General features: G+C 50.2%; 1 protein-coding gene across 1 annotated transcript in view; it reads left to right on the top strand.

Annotated features, from left to right (window-relative positions):
- SCP2 (sterol carrier protein 2) overlaps nucleotides 1-18,719 on the top strand; it is a 96,942-nt gene that overhangs the window by 60,684 nt on the left and 17,539 nt on the right. The window contains exon 11 of the mRNA XM_083157921.1: nucleotides 8,509-8,616. Within this exon, the coding sequence (XP_083014047.1) occupies nucleotides 8,509-8,616 (108 nt within the window). The remainder of the gene's footprint in view (nucleotides 1-8,508; nucleotides 8,617-18,719) is intronic.

Genomic DNA, 18,719 nt, shown 5'->3' with positions numbered 1-18,719 from the left:
TTGTCCCTTATCTCGGTGCTGAATGACTGACTTACAAAGAAAAACTAGCCCAAAACAAGCTACTAAAATAAATTATAAGCCCAAAAACAAGCAACTCCGAAAAATAACAAGCCCAAATCCGCTTGTTATAAGCTGACTATGTTCCTAATGATGTGATGTGTGGTCACCGGTATGGAGGGAGCACCAATCAGAAGCCAGAATCTGGGTTCTAATGGCAAAAGCAACTGCTGATTGGTTCTCCCACTGTCACACCCCTCCACACTTTTTTGTTTCCTTTCCCCACTGGACTTTGCATCTGCAGGGTCTTCTCAGCCGCACCTCCCCGCCCTGCCTCCACTTGTCCCGTTACACGCACTCACCTCCTCCCTACCCGGTCCCCATCTCTCCCAGCATGATGGACCTTCACATGTAATGTGCTCAGAGGGATCTGGTGTGATGTACGTGTGCCATGTAGATCATCACAGAAACATCCTAGTAATAGACTTGTGAGAGGAAATGGGGTAGGGTGGCTGTATCAGCTTGAGCAGGTGTGCCGCCCCAATGTCATGCTCTGGTAGTGCGTCACACTTGTCCTCCCAGTGTAAGATCACCGTAAGCTCTGTCCCATTCAGCTGCCATTATACAGACCAATGTGAAAAGAGAGGAGAGTTTGGAGATTCTTGGGGTGCACTCTAATGCAGTGGTTCCAAACTGTGTGCCGTGGCACCCGGGGGTGCCTCAGGACACTTGCAGGGGTGCCCTGACTTGGTGGCCCAGGACCAATTAAAATTATTTATGATCAATATCACAGGCGAAACCAGTGCTGTCAATGATAACTAGGACAAACCGTAGCATATCCTGTCTCTTACCATGTAACTGACCCTAAGGATAACATATAAACACAATTTACTTAATTTAATATTTTTTTTTTTCTGAATTTATCAATTAAAATTCGGCATAGTGGTGCCGTGAAATTGTTTTGATGCTCAAGGGCGCCGTTATTCAAAAAAGGTTGGGAACCACAGCTCTAAAGTATATTATAGGAGACGTCCAACTGAGTAATATCACAATCTCTAAAATGTAACTTTTATTGTTTGTTTTAAAATGAGGTGTATAGTTTACATCCTCTCATAAGACAATAGTGAAGATGTGCAAGAAAAGAAAAAGAAACTGTGGTTAAACCAGGATGTGGATATTGGGATTGTACCAGTTTTCATACATTAATGTCTGTAGAACCCCTGTTTTGCTCTGTGGGACTGATTGCTGAAATCCCTGGGCCTTTTAGGATTGCTAATGAGCACATTGGTTACTTTATGTAGTTGTATCCTATGTGCCATTAACACGCCAATTGCATTAAGTGGCACGTCCATTATTATCATTCTGTCCCAAGGAGAAGGACACAGTGACAATGTAGCACGGCTGTCCTATACTGTGACACTTATCAATTATTCAGACGTGGACCCACATACACGGACATGCATGTAATTAATATGGATGCCTAACATGGTGAATAAATGCTGAATTGAGAATTACAACAATTAGAGGTTTCACACACTGAGGTTTATCTGCAAGGAATACAGATCACACACACTGTATATAAGGGCATAAATAACAGCTAAAACAATAACCAATCCCTCTGCACTAACGCTGCCTGGAACCAATATAGGAGGTCAGCAAATAATACAACCATTTTGCAGCACAGTGGATGGTAGCTAGTGTATCGATACATTGTATGGAATTGAATACCTTGTATTAAATAAATGATACAATGCATGCAACATAAGGCACATGACAATGCATTGCAAATATCAACAAAACTAGCCTCATTAGCAATCCTAAAAGGCCCAGGGATTTCAGCAATCAATCCCACAGGGGTTCTACAGACATTAATGCATGAAAACTGTTAAAATACCAATATCCACATCCTGGTTTTAACCACAGTTTCTTTTTCTTTTCTTGCACATCTTCACTATTGTCTTATATGAGAGGATGTAAACTATACACCTCATTTTAATTCAAACAATAAAAGTTACATTTTAGAGATTGTGATATTACTCAGTTGGACGTCTCCTATAATATACTTTAGAGTGCACCCCAAGGGGCCCATTTATCAAGTAATATTTGCGGCTAAATCCCCGAAAACACCCGTTTTCGGGGGTTAACCGCAAATATTAAGTATCACCTAAATGTATTAAGTGGGACTGCAGCAGAAATCTCCGATCCCTGCTGCAATTTCCCCTCCCCTTTCCCCCCCCCCCCCCCCTGCAGCGCCGCCGGCCGCATCCCCCATAGGTTTCTATGGGGGATGCGAAGCTGCCCGATGTATCAACATCGGGCAGCCCGGCATCGCACCCCTGGTCTATCGCCATTCTGATATGGCGATAACCCATTGTAGCCTATGGCTACATATCGCTCTGCCCAAGCGGCAGTGCGGTCATCGGGGGGGGGGGATTCAGCGCGTAACTGCATGCGCAGACCCCCCGGCTTCCGGCTCCGGGCATCGCATGGACGGGCTCCTTTCGGAGCCCTGTCCCTGCGCCTGCCAGATGATACATCCCAGCGGTATTGCAGGGTACCGCAATGCGATGTCACCGCGCCGGCATCGCATTCCAATGATAAATGCGCCCCCAAGAATCTCCAAACTCTCTCCTCTCTTCACATTTGTCCATTACTATTAGGAGAGGGGTTGCACCACACTCTTGTAAAAAATATATGAATCAGAGAAAATATTCTCTTAAAAACTGAAAGTAATAAACAAGAAAATAGAAGTATATAAAAATAGGAGGACGGATCAAGATATGTACCTTTGGTTCACACCTCTCTTTAAGGAATTATCACCAAGGCTTGATGTTTGTTCTGCGTGTATCATTTAATATTACATATTTCTAGCTATAGTACCCTGTGATATTGTTTGGTACACAGCATTATGTCAAAATGTCATATTTGTTAATGTAAAATTATATACCCAATAAAAAGCATTTAAAAAAAAAAAGTAGATAAAATAGGAGGACGAACAAGTAAGAGCATCCTGTGCGGAATTAAAAACCCTTTTCCCCAAATTACATTATACAGACCAGTCTGAGGAGTGGAGGAACGGCTCTGTATATTCCCAGTAATGTCAGCGGCTGTGAGCAGGGTAAGACTGTGGTGATGTGACTGGTATAAACACCTAGATATGGGGGGGAAGCTGAGCCCGGAGGAACGGCTCTGTTCAGTCCCAGGAATGTCAGCGGCTGTGAGCAGGGTCAGGCTGCTACAAACACCCAGACAGAGGGGGGACCTGCGCCTGGAGGGACGGTTCTGTACAGTCCCAGGAATGTCAGCGGCTGTGAGCAGGGTTAGACTGCGGTGATGTGACTGCTACTAACACCCAGACAGGGGGAAACCTGCGCCTGGAGGGACGGCTCTGTTTAGTCCCAGGAATGTCAGCAGCTGTGAGCAGGGTCAGACTGCGGTAATGTAACTGCTACTAACACCCAGACAGGGGGAAACCTGCGCCTGGAGGGACGGCTCTGTACAGTCCCAGGAATGTCAGTGGCTGTGAGCAGGGTCAGACTGCAGTAATGTGACTGCTACTAACACCCAGACAGGAGGAAACCTGTGCCTGGAGGGACGGCTCTGTACAGTCCCAGGAATGTCAGCGGCTGTGAGCAGGATCAGACTGCGGTAATGTAACTGCTACTAACACCCAGACAGGAGGAACCTGCGCCTGGAGGGACGGCTCTGTTCAGTCCCAGGAATGTCAGCGGCTGTGAGCAGGGTCAGACTGCGGTAATGTAACTGCTACTAACACCCAGACAGGGGGAAACCTGCGCCTGGAGGGACGGCTCTGTACAGTCCCAGGAATGTCAGCGGCTGTGAGCAGGGTCAGACTGCGGTAATGTAACTGCTACTAACACCCAGACAGGGGGAAACCTGCGCCGGGAGGGACGGCTCTGTACAGTCCCAGGAATGTCAGCGGCTGTGAGCAGGGTCAGACTGCGGTAATGTAACTGCTACTAACACCCAGACAGGAGGAAACCTGCGCCTTGAGGGACGGCTCTGTACAGTCCCAGGAATGTCAGCGGCTGTGAGCAGGATCAGACTGCGGTAATGTAACTGCTACTAACACCCAGACAGTAGGAACCTGCGCCTGGAGGGACGGCTCTGTTCAGTCCCAGGAATGTCAGCGGCTGTGAGCAGGGTCAGACTGCGGTAATGTGACTGCTACTAACACCCAGACAGGGGGAAACCTGCGCCTAGAGGGATGGCTCTGTACAGTCCCAGGAATGTCAGCGGCTGTGAGCAGGGTCAGACTGCGGTAATGTAACTGCTACTAACACCCAGACAGGGGGAAACCTGCGCCTGGAGGGACGGCTCTGTACAGTCCCAGGAATGTCAGCGGCTGTGAGCAGGGTCAGACTGCGGTAATGTAACTGCTACTAACACCCAGACAGGGGGAAACCTGCGCCTGGAGGGACGGCTCTGTACAGTCCCAGGAATGTCAGCGGCTGTGAGCAGGGTCAGACTGCGGTAATGTAACTGCTACTAACACCCAGACAGGAGGAAACCTGCGCCTGGAGGGACGGCTCTGTTCAGTCCCAGGAATGTCAGCGGCTGTGAGCAGGGTCAGACTGCGGTAATGTAACTGCTACTAACACCCAGACAGGGGGAAACCTGCGCCTGGAGGGACGGCTCTGTACAGTCCCAGGAATGTCAGCGGCTGTGAGCAGGGTCAGACTGCGGTAATGTAACTGCTACTAACACCCAGACAGGGGGAAACCTGCGCCTGGAGGGACGGCTCTGTACAGTCCCAGGAATGTCAGCGGCTGTGAGCAGGGTCAGACTGCGGTAATGTAACTGCTACTAACACCCAGACAGGGGGAAACCTGCGCCTGGAGGGACGGCTCTGTACAGTCCCAGGAATGTCAGCGGCTGTGAGCAGGGTCAGACTGCGGTAATGTAACTGCTACTAACACCCAGACAGGGGGAAACCTGCGCCTGGAGGGACGGCTCTGTACAGTCCCAGGAATGTCAGCGGCTGTGAGCAGGGTCAGACTGCGGTAATGTGACTGCTACTAACACCCAGACAGGAGGAAACCTGCGCCTGGAGGGACGGCTCTGTACAGTCCCAGGAATGTCAGCGGCTGTGAGCAGGGTCAGACTGCGGTAATGTAACTGCTACTAACACCCAGACAGGGGGAAACCTGCGCCTGGAGGGACGGCTCTGTACAGTCCCAGGAATGTCAGCGGCTGTGAGCAGGGTCAGACTGCGGTGATGTGACTGCTACTAACACCCAGACAGGAGGAAACCTGCGCCTGGAGGGACGGCTCTGTACAGTCCCAGGAATGTCAGCGGCTGTGAGCAGGGTCAGACTGCGGAAATGTAACTGCTACTAACACCCAGACAGGAGGAAACCTGCGCCTGTTCTGTTTGGTGCTTAGAGACAGCATGGCGCTGGGTGAGGGGAGGCGGATGTGCCCTGGTATAGAGCTGCCTAATGAAAACTGCAGCCATGTCTGGCATCGGAACGGTCGCTCACATCTTACACGTCTGTGCTATATAGAATATGATCATCCCCCCCCATACAGGGAAATTAAATGAAAGGGTTAACTTTGATGTATATTACAGGCAGGCAGGTGTATCAGTAGTTAATACTGCTAGACAAACAGATATTTTTTGCCAGTCGCACAGGATACAGATGATTTCTTATATATATATATATATATATATATATATATATATATATATATATATATATATATATTTGATATAATATATAATGACCCCCTACTAATATATATCTGACCTCTAGATATTTTATCCAAATTAGGGGTGTGCTACCGCAGACACATACATATGAATCATTTATTGAAGAAAGAGAAGATTGTGTCTATAGATGCACCTTAAGAAAAAGAATAATTGCACAATAAGATATAACTTTTAATATTGATTTGTTAAAAACTAGGCGAAAAATATTAAACATTCAGACATAAACAGACAAGTGAAAACCATGTGCGTGTTAAAAACGTGTGGGAATGTCATGTGTGTTTTGTACGTCCTTTTATTATTTTAATCAGCAACTGTCGTACGTTTACAGACTTTCCATAATAAAGAGGAATGGTCTCATTATTGTCTCATTTCTTTACTTTATATTTATACTTTTCTTATTCATTGCTCAAGTGGCAGAATAAAGAAACATTGTGTCACTATTTGAAACACACTCTGGTTGGTCTGTCAATTATCGTTAGTTATCACGTAAATTGTAACATATATAGTCAGCCACAGAGTGCGCTTGGGGAAATGAGTATGTTAGTATCTGTTGCACCAAATAGGCAGTTAAATACACATGCCTCTAACTCTGATTGCTATCATGATATCATGATATTGCCCCTGAGGAAGCGGGAGGCGAAACGCGCGCGCTGGCAGTATCAGCCGTGTGGTTCATGTTCATGTGTGTGTCCTAAGATCGTTCCCCTACAGCCTTGAAATGTATTTAGCTCTTTTAAGAGCTCTAATGTATTGATCCTTAGTACGTATGCTGCAGCTCCCTATCTAGAGCGCACCGCAGCTCTGAAAAGTATTTAGCTCTTTTAAGAGCTCTAATGTATTGATCCTTAGTACGTATGCTGCAGCTCCCTATCTAGAGCGCTGTATACCGTACACGCTGATTTCAGCTTGTACCAGGATTCTCACCGACACATTGCTCGGTCTGTTCCTGCAGACAGTGTGAATACTAGGCGCTTATAATGAATGGTTGCGGCCGCACCATATAAAATGCGCAATTAGTTATACTGTCTAGATCACTACTTATCATGATAGCAATCAGAGTTAGAGGCATGTGTATTTAACTGCCTATTTGGTGCAACAGATACTAACATACTCATTTCCCCAAGCGCACTCTGTGGCTGACTATATATGTTACAATTTTCGTGATAACTAACGATAATTGACAGACCAACCAGAGTGTGTTTCAAATAGTGACACAATGTTTCTTTATTCTGCCACTTGAGCAATGAATAAGAAAAGTATAAATATAAAGTAAAGAAATGAGACAATAATGAGACCATTCCTCTTTATTATGGAAAGTCTGTAAACGTACGACAGTTGCTGATTAAAATCATAAAAGGACGTACAAAACACACATGACATTCCCACACGTGCTGTTTTAACACGCACATTGTTTTCACTTGTCTGTTTATGTCTGAATGTTTATTTTAATATTTTTCGCCTAGTTTTTAACAAATCAATATTAAAAGTTATATCTTATTGTGCAATTATTCTTTTTCTTAAGGTGCATCTATAGACACAATCTTCTCTTTCTTCAATAGTTAATACTGCTAGCATGTAATACAGGCAGGGTGCACAGGTGTATGGTGCAGGATACTTATCGTTCCTGTTGTAGAAGGATGATGGATGGATGGAGTGGAGTATGGAGGTCTCTCTTGCAGGCTTGAAGTCTGCACAGCGTGCAGAATTGAGCTGGTGGGTCTGTGAGGCAGGCATTGGTGCTATGCAGGGAACTCACTCTGGCCGGGCGGTGATTGACAGCTCAGGACCCGGGACTCAGGACACGCTGTATACTAATACTGTATGTCCTGTCACACTGCAGGGCTCCCTCTCCTCAGGTGGTGGCTGGACACAGAGTGTGGCGGAGGCACCCTGTATCGGACACTCCAGCGGCGCTGCACACACACATACCACTGGGCACGCTACGCTGACCGTCACACAGCCCGTGGGAACACTGACTTGGAGTGCTGGGGGGCTGGCTGGCTGAGTGCACTGTCACTCAAGAGTGTGACAGCGCCTGGGAATGCAGGGGCCCGCCCACAGAAGGGACAGGGAGTGCAGAGGGACACAGCCACTGCTGGGTGAGGCTGCTGCCACCAATGAGACAGGTGCAGAGGGCACCTTATAAACAACCAGCACAACTGCCTCCCTGAAATTTAATTCGATCTCAAGAGATCAGGTTAGGTACTAGGTACAGAGCTGGCTCCCCCAAGCCGTTGCAGTGGCTGCCGCACCATAGTTACGCCACTGCATTCCTTATACGTGTTCCCTATATGTAATATGACCATTCCTTATATGTAATATGACCATTCCTTATACGTGTGCCCTATATGTAATCTGACCATTCCTTACCGGTGTGCTCCATATGTAATGTGACCATTCCTTATACGTGTGCCCAATATGTAATCTGACCATTCCTTATACGAGTGCCCTATATGTAATATGACCATTCCTTATACGTGTGCCCTATATGTAATATGACCATTCCTTACCCGTGTGCCCTATATGTAATGTGACCATTCCTTATATGTGTGCCCAATATGTAATATGACCATTCCTTATACGAGTGCCCTATATGTAATGTGACCATTCCTTATACGTGTGCCCTATATGTAATATGACGATTCCTTATACGTGTGCCCGATATGTAATATGACCATTCCTTACCCGTGTGCCCTATATGTAATATGACCATTCCTTATACGTGTGCCCTATATGTAATCTGACCAATCCTTACACGTTTGCCATGTGACTTTCAGGAGGAGCCGGGGAACTGATTGACAGAGGAGATAACACATATGGTGGTCGCTGGGTAATTAATCCAAGTGGAGGTTTGATTTCCAAGGGACACCCATTGGGCGCGACAGGTAGGTGGTGACAAACGCTGTACACGGTTTATAGGGGCTCTCGGTTATAGTGGCCCCTCAGTTATAGGGACCCTTAGGTATAGCTGTCCTTGGTTATAGTGGCCGCTCAGTTATAGAGGCCCCCGTTTATAGTGGCCCTCAGGTATAGCGCCCACTTTTATAAGGGGCTGTCAGTTATAGAGGCAGCCCTTAGGTATAGCGCCCCTTGGTTATAGTGGCCCCTGGTTATGGCGGCCCCTGTTATAGGGACCCTCAGTTATAGCATCCCTGGTTATAGGAGCCCTTTCCGGTATAGCAACCCCTGTTATAAGGGGGAGTCAGTTATAGAGGCCCCTGTTTATAGTGGCCCTCAGGTTTAGCGCCTTCTGTTATAGGGGTCCTCCAGGTTTAGCGCCCCCTGTTATAAGGGGCCGTCAGTTATAGCTCCCCTGGTTATAGCGGCCCCCGGTTATGGCAGCCCCTGTTATAGGGACACTCATACCCCTTTCACATTTGCATACCCTGGACACTACCCGGGAATGTACCCCTTCACACTGGCCACCCGACCCGGGCGGGTGGCGTCATGTGGAGGCTTGGCCGGGCCAGCTCTGGGAGTAATTTTCACTGTAGTGAACGGGATCTGGGTCACGCTGACTGCATCCCGTGTCGATTCCGGGTTCTAACCAGGTCAGGACCTGGGTAGAAATCGCAGAATGCTGAACACGGGATATTCCTCCAAGACCCTTTCACACTGCACTAAATCCCGGGTTGATACGCATTCATGAGTAGAAACCCGGGAAATATTTGCAAGTGTGAAAGGGGTATCGGTTATAGCATCCCTGGTTTTAGTGGCCCCCTCAGGTATAGCACCCTCTGTTATAGTGGCCCCTCAGTTATAGAGGCCCCTGTTTATAGCGTCCCTCAGGTTTAGCAGCCCTCCGTTATAGCGCCCCCTGTTATCGTGACCCCCTCAGTTATAGAGGCCCCCGTTTATAGTGGCCCTCAGGTATAGCGCCCCTTGGTTATCGTGGCCCTCGGGTATAGCACCCTCATTTATAGTGTCTGTCACTGGTTACAGGCAGAACCAGGTTGGTTTCAACTTTCCACAAATTGTTGCTTTAGTTCTTGTTGGTGAATGACAGAGTCAGCGGGAGAGCCCATCGTGTGCAGGCGGTGGTACCTGGAGAATAGGAACATATGGGTGTAACGCTGTACCCTGGGAGAGCCCATCGTGTGCAGGCGGTGGTACCTGGAGAATAGGAACATATGGGTGTAACGCTGTACCCTGGGAGTGCCCATCGTGTGCAGGCGGTGGTACCTGGAGAATAGGAACATATTGGTGTAGCGCTGTACCCTGGGAGAGCCCATCGTGTGCAGGCGGTGGTACCTGGAGAATAGGAACATATTGGTGTAGCGCTGTACCCTGGGAGTGCCCATCGTGTGCAGGCGGTGGTACCTGGAGAATAGGAACATATTGGTGTAGCGCTGTACCCTGGGAGAGCCCATCGTGTGCAGGCGGTGGTACCTGGAGAATAGGAACATATTGGTGTAGCGCTGTACCCTGGGAGTGCCCATCGTCTGCAGGCGGTGGTACCTGGAGAATAGGAGCATATCGGTGTAGCGCTGTACCCTGGGAGTGCCCATCGTGTGCAGGCGGTGGTACCTGGAGAATAGGAACATATCAGTGTAGCGCTGTACACTGGGAGTGCCCATCGTGTGCAGGCGGTGGTACCTGGAGAATAGGAACATATTGGTGTAACGCTGTACCCTGGGAGAGCCCATCGTGTGCAGGCGGTGGTACCTGGAGAATAGGAACATATGGGTGTAACGCTGTACCCTGGGAGAGCCCATCGTGTGCAGGCGGTGGTACCTGGAGAATAGGAACATATGGGTGTAACGCTGTACCCTGGGAGAGCCCATCGTGTGCAGGCGGTGGTACCTGGAGAATAGGAACATATTGGTGTAACGCTGTACCCTGGGAGAGCCCATCGTGTGCAGGCGGTGGTACCTGGAGAATAGGAACATATGGGTGTAACGCTGTACCCTGGGAGAGCCCATTGTGTGCAGGCGGTGGTACCTGGAGAATAGGAACATATTGGTGTAGCGCTGTACCCTGGGAGAGCCCATCGTGTGCAGGCGGTGGTACCTGGAGAATAGGAACATATTGGTGTAGCGCTGTACCCTGGGAGAGCCCATCGTGTGCAGGCGGTGGTACCTGGAGAATAGGAACATATGGGTGTAACGCTGTACCCTGGGAGAGCCCATTGTGTGCAGGCGGTGGTACCTGGAGAATAGGAACATATTGGTGTAGCGCTGTACCCTGTCCTTACATACAATGTGTAGCACTAATCATTTTACCAAAAGGTCTAGTCAACATGTGGCTCTGAACTACAAATCCCAGCATGCCCTGACAGTTTTAGCATTGCATGCTGGGTCTTTCAGCAAACTTGCATACCCTCCCGGCCCTCTGGAATGGTAGCCCTCGTTTCCAGATAGTAGAGACCAAATGCACCCCCCCCAACCCCAAGCCTACTCCTTCCTGCTCTTCCTACGCATGATGGTATATCACAGGCAGGTGTTCCCATACTGGGAATATGGCCCGTATTCAATGCTCTGGATTCACCGCTTGTTTCGGCGGATCGGACTGATTTCTCTCCTTGCAGTGAATCTTATCACTGAAAATCTGATTCACCCTATTCAATGCTCATTGTTCGCCGAAAGCGACCAGTGGATGCCGGCCAGTTCTCCGTTTCATGCTCGCTGGTATATTTTAATGGGGTTTTCACTGTGATTCGCCGAGAGTGTATTCATCTGCTTTCTCCCAGATTTTTGCCATGATTCACCGTTCTGCATTCGCCATCTTTTTAAGGTGAACTGGAAAGGGATCTTTTAAAATAAAGGTTTTCTTTTTATTTTATTTTTTTACATGATGTCAGCAGGGGGGTGGGGGAGCTGCTCATTAATATTCACTGCACTGGGTCCCGCTCATTACATATGCACAATCGGGACCAGCACAGCGCTCCCTCCACCTCCCCGCCTGCCCATCCTCTTCTGCTGCCCTCCTTCTCCCCCCTGCTGCTGTGTTCAGCGTCCGGTGCAGGCAGGGAGGCTTCTCCCTGCCCTCCGCTGGCTCCCTGCGGCATTCGCCCCTGTACTCCAGAAATGGGAATGGACCCTTGCGACTGGTGAGTTGCCACATTTACAGCTCTGAGTAGGGGCACCATGCCAGGTACAGCATAGCCTTCAACCTTGACCAAGGCTGAATGCCCAGATATCTGCCCTGTAAGCAGCCGGCTATCCGATCAATGTTCTACTTACTCAGCCTCCTTCCTCCGCTGTCCGAAGTCTGCTCCTGTATCGCTCTGTTTATGTGACATCCCCGCTGTCTCTCCCCATAGACGGCACAGATCACATTCCCGGTATCGCTCTGTCCTGTGTGTGACATCCCCGCTGTCTCTCCCCATAGACGACACAGATCACACTCCCGGTATCGCTCTGTCCTGCGTGTGACATCCCCGCTGTCTCTCCCCATAGACGGCACAGATCACACTCCCGCTATCGCTCTGTCCTGTGTGTGACATCCCCGCTGTCTCTCCCCATAGACGGCCCAGATCACACTCCCGCTATCGCTCTGTCCTGCGTGTGACATCCCCGCTGTCTCTCCCCATAGACGGCCCAGATCACACTCCCGCTATCGCTCTGTCCTGCGTGTGACATCCCCGCTGTCTCTCCCCATAGACGGCCCAGATCACACTCCCGCTATCGCTCTGTCCTGCGTGTGACATCCCCGCTGTCTCTCCCCATAGACGGCCCAGATCACACTCCCGCTATCGCTCTGTCCTGTGTGTGACATCCCCGCTGTCTCTCCCCATAGACGGCCCAGATCACACTCCCGCTATCGCTCTGTCCTGCGTGTGACATCCCCGCTGTCTCTCCCCATAGACGGCCCAGATCACACTCCAGGAATCGCTCTGTCATGTGTGTGACATCCCCGCTGTCTCTCCCCATAGACGGCACAGATCACACTCCCGCTATCGCTCTGTCCTGTGTGTGACATCCCCGCTGTCTCTCCCCATAGACGGCACAGATCACACTCCCGCTATCGCTCTGTCCTGCGTGTGACATCCCCGCTGTCTCTCCCCATAGACTGCCCAGATCGCACTCCCGCTATCGCTCTGTCCTGCGTGTGACATCCCCGCTGTCTCTCCCCATAGACGGCACAGATCACACTCCCGCTATCGCTCTGTCCTGCGTGTGACATCCCCGCTGTCCCCCCAATAGACGGCACAGATCACACTCCCGGTATCGCTCTGTCCTGCGTGTGACATCCCCGCTGTCTCTCCCCATAGACGGCACAGATCACACTCCCGCTATCGCTCTGTCCTGCGTGTGACATCCCAGCTGTCTCTCCCCATAGACGGCACAGATCGCACTCCCGCTATCGCTCTGTCCTGCGTGTGACATCCCCGCTGTCTCTCCCCATAGACGGCCCAGATCACACTCCCGCTATCTCTCTGTCCTGTGTGTGACATCCTTGCTGTCTCTCCCCATAGACGGCACAGATCACACTCCCGCTATCGCTCTGTCCTGTGTGTGACATCCCCGCTGTCTCTCCCCATAGACGGCACAGATCACACTCCCGCTATCGCTCTGTCCTGTGTGTGACATCCCCGCTGTCTCTCCCCATAGACGGCACAGATCGCACTCCCGCTATCGCTCTGTCCTGTGTGTGACCTCCCCGCTGTCGCAGTGGGGTACAGCTTGTGTTATATGTATAATACCGGCTACACATGGGACTGCAGACCCCGGTACAGCGTGTGTTATATGTATAATACCGGCTACACATGGGGCTGCAGACCCCGGTACAGCGTGTGTGATATGTATAATACCGGCTACACATGGGACTGCAGACCCCGGTACAGCGTGTGTTATATGTATAATACCGGCTACACATGGGACTGCAGACCCCGGTACAGCGTGTGTGATATGTATAATACCGGCTACACATGGGACTGCAGACCCCGGTACAGCGTGTGTTATATGTATAATATCGGCTACACATGGGGCTGCAGACCCCGGTACAGCGTGTGTGATATGTATAATACCGGCTACACATGGGACTGCAGACCCCGGTACAGCGTGTGTTATATGTATAATACCGGCTACACATGGGACTGCAGACCCCGGTACAGCGTGTGTGATATGTATAATACCGGCTACACATGGGACTGCAGACCCCGGTACAGCATGTGTGATATGTATAATACCGGCTACACATGGGACTGCAGACCCCGGTACAGCGTGTGTGATATGTATAATACCGGCTACACATGGGACTGCAGACCCCGGTACAGCGTGTGTGATATGTATAATACCGGCTACACATGGGACTGCAGACACCGGTACAGCGTGTGTTATATGTATAATACCGGCTACACATGGGGCTGCAGACCCCGGTACAGCGTGTGTTATATGTATAATACCGGCTACACATGGGACTGCAGACCCCGGTACAGCGTGTGTGATATGTATAATACCGGCTACACATGGGACTGCAGACCCCGGTACAGCGTGTGTTATATGTATAATACCGGCTACACATGGGGCTGCAGACCCCGGTACAGCGTGTGTTATATGTATAATACCGGCTACATCTGGGACTGCAGACCCCGGTACAGCGTGTGTGATATGTATAATACCGGCTACACATGGGACTGCAGACCCCGGTACAGCCTGTGTGATTTGTATAATACCGGCTACACATGGGACTGCAGACCCCGGTACAGCGTGTGTGATATGTATAATACCGGCTACACATGGGACTGCAGACCCCGGTACAGCGTGTGTGATATGTATAATACCGGCTACACATGGGACTGCAGACCCCGGTACAGCGTGTGTTATATGTATAATACCGGCTACATCTGGGACTGCAGACCCCGGTACAGCGTGTGTGATATGTATAATACCGGCTACACATGGGACTGCAGACACCGGTACAGCGTGTGTTATATGTATAATACCGGCTACACATGGGGCTGCAGACCCCGGTACAGCCTGTGTGATATGTATAATACCGGCTACACATGGGACTGCAGACCCCGGTACAGCGTGTGTGCTATGTATAATACCGGCTACACATGGGGCTGCAGACCCCGGTACAGCGTGTGTGATATGTATAATACCGGCTACACATGGGGCTGCAGACCCCGGTACAGCGTGTGTGATATGTATAATACCGGCTACACATGGGACTGCAGACCCCGGTACGGCGTGTGTGATATGTATAATACCGGCTACACATGGGGCTGCAGACCCCGGTACAGCGTGTGTGATATGTATAATACCGGCTACACATGGGACTGCAGACCCCGGTACGGCGTGTGTGATATGTATAATACCGGCTACACATGGGGCTGCAGACCCCGGTACAGCGTGTGTGCTATGTATAATACCGGCTACACATGGGGCTGCAGACCCCGGTACAGCGTGTGTGATATGTATAATACCGGCTACACATGGGGCTGCAGACCCCGGTACAGCGTGTGTTATATGTATAATACCGGCTACACATGGGACTGCAGACCCCGGTACAGCGTGTGTGATATGTATAATACCGGCTACACATGGGGCTGCAGACCCCGGTACGGCGTGTGTGATATGTATAATACCGGCTACACATGGGACTGCAGACCCCGGTACAGCATGTGTGATATGTATAATACCGGCTACACATGGGACTGCAGACCCCGGTACAGCGTGTGTGATATGTATAATACCGGCTACACATGGGACTGCAGACCCCGGTACAGCGTGTGTGATATGTATAATACCGGCTACACATGGGACTGCAGACACCGGTACAGCGTGTGTTATATGTATAATACCGGCTACACATGGGGCTGCAGACCCCGGTACAGCGTGTGTGATATGTATAATACCGGCTACACATGGGACTGCAGACCCCGGTACGGCGTGTGTGATATGTATAATACCGGCTACACATGGGGCTGCAGACCCCGGTACAGCGTGTGTTATATGTATAATACCGGCTACACATGGGACTGCAGACCCCGGTACAGCGTGTGTGATATGTATAATACCGGCTACACATGGGACTGCAGACCCCGGTACAGCGTGTGTTATATGTATAATACCGGCTACACATGGGGCTGCAGACCCCGGTACAGCGTGTGTTATATGTATAATACCGGCTACATCTGGGACTGCAGACCCCGGTACAGCGTGTGTGATATGTATAATACCGGCTACACATGGGACTGCAGACCCCGGTACAGCCTGTGTGATTTGTATAATACCGGCTACACATGGGACTGCAGACCCCGGTACAGCGTGTGTGATATGTATAATACCGGCTACACATGGGGCTGCAGACCCCGGTACAGCGTGTGTTATATGTATAATACCGGCTACATCTGGGACTGCAGACCCCGGTACAGCGTGTGTGATATGTATAATACCGGCTACACATGGGACTGCAGACACCGGTACAGCGTGTGTTATATGTATAATACCGGCTACACATGGGGCTGCAGACCCCGGTACAGCCTGTGTGATATGTATAATACCGGCTACACATGGGACTGCAGACCCCGGTACAGCGTGTGTGCTATGTATAATACCGGCTACACATGGGGCTGCAGACCCCGGTACAGCGTGTGTGATATGTATAATACCGGCTACACATGGGGCTGCAGACCCCGGTACAGCGTGTGTGATATGTATATTACCGGCTACACATGGGACTGCAGACCCCGGTACGGCGTGTGTGATATGTATAATACCGGCTACACATGGGGCTGCAGACCCCGGTACAGCGTGTGTGATATGTATAATACCGGCTACACATGGGACTGCAGACCCCGGTACGGCGTGTGTGATATGTATAATACCGGCTACACATGGGGCTGCAGACCCCGGTACAGCGTGTGTGCTATGTATAATACCGGCTACACATGGGGCTGCAGACCCCGGTACAGCGTGTGTGATATGTATAATACCGGCTACACATGGGGCTGCAGACCCCGGTACAGCGTGTGTTATATGTATAATACCGGCTACACATGGGACTGCAGACCCCGGTACAGCGTGTGTGATATGTATAATACCGGCTACACATGGGGCTGCAGACCCCGGTACGGCGTGTGTGATATGTATAATACCGGCTACACATGGGACTGCAGACCCCGGTACAGCCTGTGTGATATGTATAATATCAGCTACACATGGAGAATCTGTACCCCCGCACTGGGGTAAAGGCCATGGCGTGTGTACACATGGGATGGGTTAGGCTGGGACAAGTTCCCTTATCTCTGTATTATATGGCTCTCTGGAATTTGTGCCTTCTATCTGGAAGCTTGATAGTGATTGAGCAATTCTCAGCCTCGGACTTTGCCGTCACCAAGTCGTGTTCCCTGGCACGCATCAGATACCAGGACCCCAGGGACTCTTACCAGAGATAAATGATGAAGATCAGGACACATTCCAAAGGTCCGAACCCCGGGGGCAAAGTTCCCCGTTCCAAGTAGCCAGATCATAAGAGGGATGATTGCTGGTAGAAATGAATGATTCAGCTCATGGGGGTTCCCTGAGACCCTGTACATGTGGCTGTGCCCTGCCGTGTGACCCCTGTACATGTGGCCGTGTCCTGCCGTGTGACCCCTGTACATGTGACAGTGTCCCATAGTTATCTCCCCTCCTGCATTCTGCAGGAGACTCCCTGATATAGCAGCAATCTCCCTCTCTCCCTCATTAGTCTAGCAATCTCCCTCATGTCACCTAGCCCACATTACACTTACATCATAGTTACCTCCCCTCCTGCATTCTGCAGGAGACTCCCTGACATAGCAGCAATCTCCCTCTCTCCCTCATTAGTCTAGAAATCTCCCTCATGTCACCTAGCCCACATTACACTGTTACACCATAGTTACCTCCCCTCCTGCATTCTGCAGGAGACTCCCTGACATAGCAGCAATCTCCCTCTCTCCCTTATTAGTCTAGCAATCTCCCTCATGTCACTTAGCCCATATTACACAGTTACATCATAGTTACCTCCCCTCCTGCATTCTGCAGGAGACTCCCTGACATAGCAGCAATCTCCCTCTCTCCCTCATTAGTCTAGCAATCTCCCTCATGTCACCTAGCCCACATTACACTGTTACATCATAGTTACCTCCCCTCCTGCATTCTGCAGGAGTCTCCCTGACATAGCAGCAATCTCCCTCTCTCCCTTATTAGTCTAGCAATCTCCCTCATGTCACCTAGCTCACTGTTACATCTTTGGAAAAAAAAAAGGAATGAGAGACAGATACATTTACATTGAATCATCAGCACCATTTCCCAGCACTTTACCAAGTATAGTAGCTGTTACTAACTGCTTTGGGGATCATCTACATCAGGGTTGCCGACCCTCCTGGAATTTCTGGGAGTCTCCCGAAAATCAGGTCCCCCTCCCGGCCCCCCGGATTCAGGGGGGACCCTCGCTGTCCCCCGGATCAGAGGAGGGGCGAAGCTAAAATGACACAATCGCGTCATTTTAGCCCCGCCCCCTCCATGGAGATCCCTGGATTCGGCTTGTTTACCATCATAGGGGCGGGGCTTAGTGATGTCACGCTTAAGCCCCGCTCCCTGAGCAGCTGCTGAAACTCTCCTCTCCGGGGCTTCTCCCGGAGAGGAGAATAACAAAGTCGGCAACCCTGATCTACATTTGGATACAAGTCATTTTAAAAGATTCCTCTCGGATGTATCTGTACACACCCACGCTTCTAGGGGCCACGTTCACAATCTGTTTTCACAATCTCTCCATATATGGAACTAGACACGCCCTTTGGGTGAAGCATGACACGTTCCCTTAATGGAGCGCTGTGCAAAATTCTATTACCAAAAAGAATCTCCCTGAAACTAGTTTTAAAAAGTAGACCAGTATGCAGTGTCCTGCCGTGTGACCCCTGTACATGTGACTGTGTCCTGCGGTGTGACCCCTGTACATGTGACCGTGTCCTGCCGTGTGACCCCTGTATATGTGACCGTGTCCTGCCGTGTGACCCCTGTACATGTGACCGTATCCTGCCGTGTGACCCCTGTACATGTGACCGTGTCCTGCC

The sequence above is a fragment of the Crinia signifera genome, chromosome 8 (assembly GCF_055691185.1).
Source record: "Crinia signifera chromosome 8, ASM5569118v1, whole genome shotgun sequence".
NCBI classification, from domain to species: domain Eukaryota; kingdom Metazoa; phylum Chordata; class Amphibia; order Anura; family Myobatrachidae; genus Crinia; species Crinia signifera.
The sequence above is the reverse complement of the archived record's forward strand: the minus strand, read 5'-3'. Positions and strand labels throughout refer to the sequence as shown.